Source organism: Mizuhopecten yessoensis, unplaced genomic scaffold (assembly GCF_002113885.1).
Source record: "Mizuhopecten yessoensis strain PY_sf001 unplaced genomic scaffold, ASM211388v2 scaffold377, whole genome shotgun sequence".
Taxonomy (NCBI): domain Eukaryota; kingdom Metazoa; phylum Mollusca; class Bivalvia; order Pectinida; family Pectinidae; genus Mizuhopecten; species Mizuhopecten yessoensis.
In genome coordinates, this window is record NW_018403516.1 from 124,716 (window position 1) to 132,361 (window position 7,646).

The 7,646-nt window shown below is 42.2% G+C and overlaps 1 protein-coding gene across 1 annotated transcript in view; it reads left to right on the forward strand.

Moving 5' to 3' along the window:
• Positions 1 to 403: 403 nt before the first annotated feature.
• Positions 404 to 7,646, forward strand: part of LOC110447186 (alpha-catulin-like) — an 84,013-nt gene continuing 76,770 nt past the window's right edge. The window contains exon 1 of the mRNA XM_021492718.1: positions 404 to 507. Within this exon, the coding sequence (XP_021348393.1) occupies positions 421 to 507 (87 nt within the window). The 5' untranslated portion in view covers positions 404 to 420. The remainder of the gene's footprint in view (positions 508 to 7,646) is intronic.

Here is a 7,646-nt window from a genome sequence, read left to right on the forward strand (position 1 = left end):
GCGCACATCAGTCACTGATGGTATTAGTTGTGAGAAGGGTGTAACTTCTTATTGTCAGGACCATTTTTATTAACAGAAACAAACGCCTGTGGGCGTGTACGATATTATAAAGTCATGTGACTTCCTCATTCTGACCATCGCTCCGCATGAATAGTCACCGGCATAAACTTTACCTCTGACCTTTTTGTTTTGGGTAATCGGGCCGGGGTCGCTTATGTTTCAAAATATAATAAAATTACCAGGTAACCGCTTAAGTTAATCATGAAGATGTCCTATTTTTTTTTTACATTAGGTCTACAAAAGGAATAGACAGAACGATGACTTTTAAAATCATGAAATTTATAATTAATTTGGTAAATATGTAAGCGGCCATGTGACCCATGAACTCAGAATCAGATTCGACGTCAGTGAGACTGGAAAATGGCTCAGTCGAAGAACGACGCCAGGTTATCGCTGGAAATCCGGACCAAATCTGTGGAACAGACCCTCATTCCCCTGGTCACACAGGTAGGTCGCTATTTTATGTTTCGTTCATATACATTCGTGCCTGTAGTCCTAGCGTCTATGTCTCGGACGCAATACGCCGGTATTTGACAGCTTATTGATTGAGTCATGATGCGGTCTGCGACAATGGACATCTGATGAGGGTCCTGCTGGAGTTGGAAGACAAGCAATTTCTATTCAGAAGTCACACTCAGTTTGACTCGATAAGTACTGTCTTTCTGGAGAAAGATGCATTTCCAGTAATTTTTAAATAGACCTAATCTTCATGTAGAATTGTTGACAATTGACTCCATGCGTTCAATCATAAATTATACAATATTGAATGTAAACATGATCTCGGACCTCGCATTTAGCCTGCATTTTTACCCCGGATCTTACATATGTTAAGTAATAGCTATAGGTACTGAGCCACAGATGCTTGACATAAAATCATTAATAATGTGTGTTTACTATGGTTATTAGTTACAGCAGTAATAAATATATATTTGTATCTGTACTGAACCACATTTACCTGCTGTTTGTACATGTTTAATTAGGGTTTTATTAGGTTGATTAGAAACCATAGGCAAAGGTCTTGTGGGTCACTAGCAGCCTTCTGACTGCAGATTTTCAGCCTTAGGAACTGACTGTTTGGGTGGTTATTGTGAAAACTTACACCTAAATTAAGATATTGGTTCTTTTCCATAATAGGAAAAAACATGTACTCAAAATATTTTACTGAGACTGTGAATTTGGGATTTTATTTCATCTGTGTTATGACTTTGAAATGGTCCTGAACCCTTCCTTTTACAATATATTTAAAAGTCTACCTCTAATGAGCAGTTCATCATAAGAAATCAAAATTTGCTAAAAAGCATTATTAGGTACTGAGAATTGATGTTATGATGCTGAGCCGAAATAGGGGAAATATTGGCAATATTTTACCATGATTACAGAAATATCCAGACAAGAAGTACACGCTCTCTACACTTTCCTCCACCACCTGGGGTTGCGGTGGCCAAGTGGTTAAGGGGTCTGACATTCTGCTACCACTAGCCCTACATCACTTGGTCGAAGGTTTGAGACCTATGTGGGGCAGTCACCAGGTATGGACTGTAGGTCAGTGGTTCTTCTCAAGGAAGTACAGCTTTCCTCCACCGCCAAAACCTGGAACATTCGTAATTGTCACTCTTCTAATTTGTAACACTCTTTCTGATTGGATATCTTGCCGGTATCTATATTTCTATAGACCCCGCTTTGCGGGGGTCTATAAAAGCATGTGCAAGGGAGATAATTCAAACTAGAATCTCTCTTAATAACAAAAATGATGGCGTGTGAAACACAATCCTTTGGGGTGTGCAAATCATTTACAGGATGATATAGCCTACAAACAATCTAAACAACATCAAATTCAACAAAAAGGGTAACGAGGGGGCCGCTAGGGTGCTAATAACAAAGAAGGCTGTGCATTGTCCGAAATATTACTGAAAAGGTGCCTGGTAGGGGCTATTTTGTGTAGCAGTCAAGTATAAGTCAAACCAACAAAGTGACTTTTGCAGAAAAAGAAGTAATACAAGATTGTTTGGGTAAAAAATAGTAATCTCTTGGTTAGGAGGGGTCTACTGGCTTATAAACCCCTTTGGTCTTAATAGACCAGACAGAGTCTATGAACCCATAGAATCCTCCTAACCCAGAGATAACTGATAATAATAATAAAATAACATGAGGTTCTTATATACCGCTTTATCACAATTTAGTTTGTTTGTCGTCTCTAAGCTGTTCACAAATTATTATCTGTGGTTATAGGGCCTTCGCAACCAGCCAATATCTTTCTCAACTCCCTGGGGAGGTGCTCACAGCTAGCATTCAACAACCACATACTCATTTACAGCTGAGTAGACTGGAACAAGCGGAGTAAAGTATATTTCTCAAAGATACCACACAGTGCTGTTCCGTGACTCGAACTTGCAACCCTTCGGTCACGAGCCCAGTGTCATACCACTAGACTACTGTGCCTACTTAATAATAAAACTAATAATGACCATAGCTGTATAATGGGAAGTAAAACACAAACAAATCAAACCAATCCACCACCACCAAAATCTGGCATGTCCTTCAATAACCACAGCTGTTAATACACATCAAACGACAAACCAAACCTTATACATTCCATATAAAAAAAACACTGTTGTAAAAAAAAGATGGATCCATGTGATTACTGCAGGTAAAGTAGCTGGGCAAATATATTGTATAGAATATTCCACTTAATACCAAACATGTAAGGAATTCACTCAGTCACTCTCACTTACCAAAATACTACAGATACTTATACTAGAGATGAAGCCAAACTGATTAAGAAATTAAATCCATTAACAATTTGTTAAAAATAACTTGGTACTTAATTGGTGTCAGTGTTGTACCAGTGAGTTGTCAGTGTTCGTTTGTTTGTTTGTTTGTTTATGTTTAACGGCCCATCGACGGCTGTGGTCATTTAGAGCCTTGGTGATTTTTTTATTTTTATTTTTTTTAACAAACATGTAAGTACAAATGTAGCGAAGATAAAATCAGATAAAAAGGTTCATTTTAAAAGCATTCGCATTGTATATGTAAATAATTAAAATAAGAAGGAAGTTATAATAACAAAAGAGACAACGGACAGATGATATGGACTATGTGATATATATATAACGTGAAAAAGGGCAAGGTCGGTTAAAAGACATCCGAGTCTATAGAATAGACCGATGTCTTTCAAATAGTTGAATAATTCCTTCGAGTCCACGAAACTGAAAAGAGTTTTCATATCCGTGACTCGAAAGTTGTTATCACGAATGTGTTTAAAATCGGAACATTCTATTTAAATATTTTCCACTGTAAATGGAGTGTGGCATGTAGGCGGATCTTCTCGTTTTAAAAGGTACGAATGAGTAGGATATGTGTGCCCAGTACGGAGCCGAGCGAGGACAACTTCCTCTCTACGATCTTTCCGACTTGGAATAGATGTTTAAAGTTTCGGTTGTACTTTAAAAAGTTTGTTGCTGGTCTCGAGAGACCAGCGTTGCTGCCATTCATTTTGGATGGCTGTACGAATAATTGGTTTAAAATCTGTATATGGTAGTTTGATATTTGTTTGTTGGAGATTCAATGCATTTTTTGCTTCCTTGTCAACAAATTCGTTGCCTTTAATTCCGACTTTTTTAAGATACGAGATATTCGAAGAGCAAGGTTTTGTACGAGTGTGTTTTTAGGATCTCGTAACTGTAAACGCTGTAGGACAGATAGAGAGTCTGAACAAATAATTGCCTTTTTAATGCGGTGTTCATCGATATGGTCGTGGGCCAAACCAATGGCGCATGCTTCAGCAGAAAAGATGGAGGCGCCGTCTGGTAGTCGGACTGAAGTGCAAGTATTAGCAGTACAGCAGGCTGCTGCCACTTTCTCACCTTCTTTTAGAACCATCGGTGTAAAGTTGTGTATGAGAAGCGTAATTCGAAATGCATTCCCAAAAGGAGGATTTGTGTTCTTCGGGCGTAACACTTGATTTCCCTCGCTCATGTAATGTAAAGTTAAAATCAGAGGTTTGAATGGTCCACCGAGGAACATCTGCTTTGTGGCCTACATACCTGACTCTGCTTTGTGGCCTACATACCTGACTCTGCTTTGTGGCCTACATACCTGACTGCTTTGTGGCCTACATACCTGACTGCTTTGTGGCCTACATACCTGACTGCTTTGTGGCCTACATACCTGACTGCTTTGTGGCCTACATACCTGACTGCTTTGTGGCCTACATACCTGACTGCTTTGTGGCCTACATACCTGACTGCTTTGTGGCCTACATACCTGACTGCTTTGTGGCCTACATACCTGACTGCTTTGTGGCCTACATACCTGACTGCTTTGTGGCCTACATACCTGACTGCTTTGTGGCCTACATACCTGACTGCTTTGTGGCCTACATACCTGACTGCTTTGTGGCCTACATACCTGACTGCTTTGTGGCCTACATACCTGACTGCTTTGTGGCCTACATACCTGACTGCTTTGTGGCCTACATACCTGACTGCTTTGTGGCCTACATACCTGACTGCTTTGTGGCCTACATACCTGACTGCTTTGTGGCCTACATACCTGACTGCTTTGTGGCCTACATACCTGACTGCTTTGTGGCCTACATACCTGACTGCTTTGTGGCCTACATACCTGACTGCTTTGTGGCCTACATACCTGACTGCTTTGTGGCCTACATACCTGACTGCTTTGTGGCCTACATACCTGACTGCTTTGTGGCCTACATACCTGACTGCTTTGTGGCCTACATACCTGACTGCTTTGTGGCCTACATACCTGACTGCTTTGTGGCCTACATACCTGACTGCTTTGTGGCCTACATACCTGACTGCTTTGTGGCCTACATACCTGACTGCTTTGTGGCCTACATACCTGACTGCTTTGTGGCCTACATACCTGACTGCTTTGTGGCCTACATACCTGACTGCTTTGTGGCCTACATACCTGACTGCTTTGTGGCCTACATACCTGACTGCTTTGTGGCCTACATACCTGACTGCTTTGTGGCCTACATACCTGACTGCTTTGTGGCCTACATACCTGACTGCTTTGTGGCCTACATACCTGACTGCTTTGTGGCCTACATACCTGACTGCTTTGTGGCCTACATACCTGACTGCTTTGTGGCCTACATACCTGACTGCTTTGTGGCCTACATACCTGACTGCTTTGTGGCCTACATACCTGACTGCTTTGTGGCCTACATACCTGACTGCTTTGTGGCCTACATACCTGACTGCTTTGTGGCCTACATACCTGACTGCTTTGTGGCCTACATACCTGACTGCTTTGTGGCCTACATACCTGACTGCTTTGTGGCCTACATACCTGACTGCTTTGTGGCCTACATACCTGACTGCTTTGTGGCCTACATACCTGACTGCTTTGTGGCCTACATACCTGACTGCTTTGTGGCCTACATACCTGACTGCTTTGTGGCCTACATACCTGACTGCTTTGTGGCCTACATACCTGACTGCTTTGTGGCCTACATACCTGACTGCTTTGTGGCCTACATACCTGACTGCTTTGTGGCCTACATACCTGACTGCTTTGTGGCCTACATACCTGACTGCTTTGTGGCCTACATACCTGACTGCTTTGTGGCCTACATACCTGACTGCTTTGTGGCCTACATACCTGACTGCTTTGTGGCCTACATACCTGACTGCTTTGTGGCCTACATACCTGACTGCTTTGTGGCCTACATACCTGACTGCTTTGTGGCCTACATACCTGACTGCTTTGTGGCCTACATACCTGACTGCTTTGTGGCCTACATACCTGACTGCTTTGTGGCCTACATACCTGACTGCTTTGTGGCCTACATACCTGACTGCTTTGTGGCCTACATACCTGACTGCTTTGTGGCCTACATACCTGACTGCTTTGTGGCCTACATACCTGACTGCTTTGTGGCCTACATACCTGACTGCTTTGTGGCCTACATACCTGACTGCTTTGTGGCCTACATACCTGACTGCTTTGTGGCCTACATACCTGACTGCTTTGTGGCCTACATACCTGACTGCTTTGTGGCCTACATACCTGACTGCTTTGTGGCCTACATACCTGACTGCTTTGTGGCCTACATACCTGACTGCTTTGTGGCCTACATACCTGACTGCTTTGTGGCCTACATACCTGACTGCTTTGTGGCCTACATACCTGACTGCTTTGTGGCCTACATACCTGACTGCTTTGTGGCCTACATACCTGACTGCTTTGTGGCCTACATACCTGACTGCTTTGTGGCCTACATACCTGACTGCTTTGTGGCCTACATACCTGACTGCTTTGTGGCCTACATACCTGACTGCTTTGTGGCCTACATACCTGACTGCTTTGTGGCCTACATACCTGACTGCTTTGTGGCCTACATACCTGACTGCTTTGTGGCCTACATACCTGACTGCTTTGTGGCCTACATACCTGACTGCTTTGTGGCCTACATACCTGACTGCTTTGTGGCCTACATACCTGACTGCTTTGTGGCCTACATACCTGACTGCTTTGTGGCCTACATACCTGACTGCTTTGTGGCCTACATACCTGACTGCTTTGTGGCCTACATACCTGACTGCTTTGTGGCCTACATACCTGACTGCTTTGTGGCCTACATACCTGACTGCTTTGTGGCCTACATACCTGACTGCTTTGTGGCCTACATACCTGACTCTGCTTTGTGGCCTACATACCTGACTGCTTTGTGGCCTACATACCTGACTCTGCTTTGTGGCCTACATACCTGACTCTGCTTTGCGAATCGATTATTAATATGTAAGTTAATATAGGACAGACATATATACCAATATTTATCTTGTGATTTGCAAATATACGGTATAGGGCCTTGGTTGTTTCGTAACAATGACTTGACTGTTTGTCGTGATTTTTGCCAATGTCGACTTGGATAGTTCAGACTACTCTTTATTTTAGCAGTTATAATTTTGTGTAATTTGAACAGGATTGACAATATTTATTTAATTTTGTTGGATCTGACCGAAGGTTTACTGTACTTTAAAATCAAGAAATATATAAGGTAGAAAAAGAAAATAGTTTTTATTCATAACCTAATTAATTAATTAATTAGTGAACTAGCATTCAGAAGTACTTTTGATTTTATTTTTAGTTTGAAATATTCCTATAAGAACACATTTCAATTACAAAATCTTGCTTTATGAATATAAGTATGGGTAAGGTTGATATTACTGAATTGTACAGTGCACTCCTGATCAGAAATCATGATGCTTTAGTTAACCATTTCCTATTGATCAGCTACACACTCTTCAGTCATGCTATACTTATACGGGTAGTGATGGAGTTTAATGGCTCGGCTATACATCTGGCTTACATTGGTATGTTTAATCAAAGAATTCCTCCAGCATTATTCATCAATTTGTCTGGATCTCTTTCTGTTTTGATATGCCTAGTACCACAGTTGTTTACAATGCACATGGTAGACATGTAGTAAAGGTTTGTGTATAGATGTAGCCAGAGCAAATCCAGGGTTCTGTCTCCCCCCTCTCTCCCCTCTCCCTCCCCCTCTCTCCTCCTCTCCCCCTCTCCCCCTCTCTCCCCCTCTCCCTCCTCTTTCT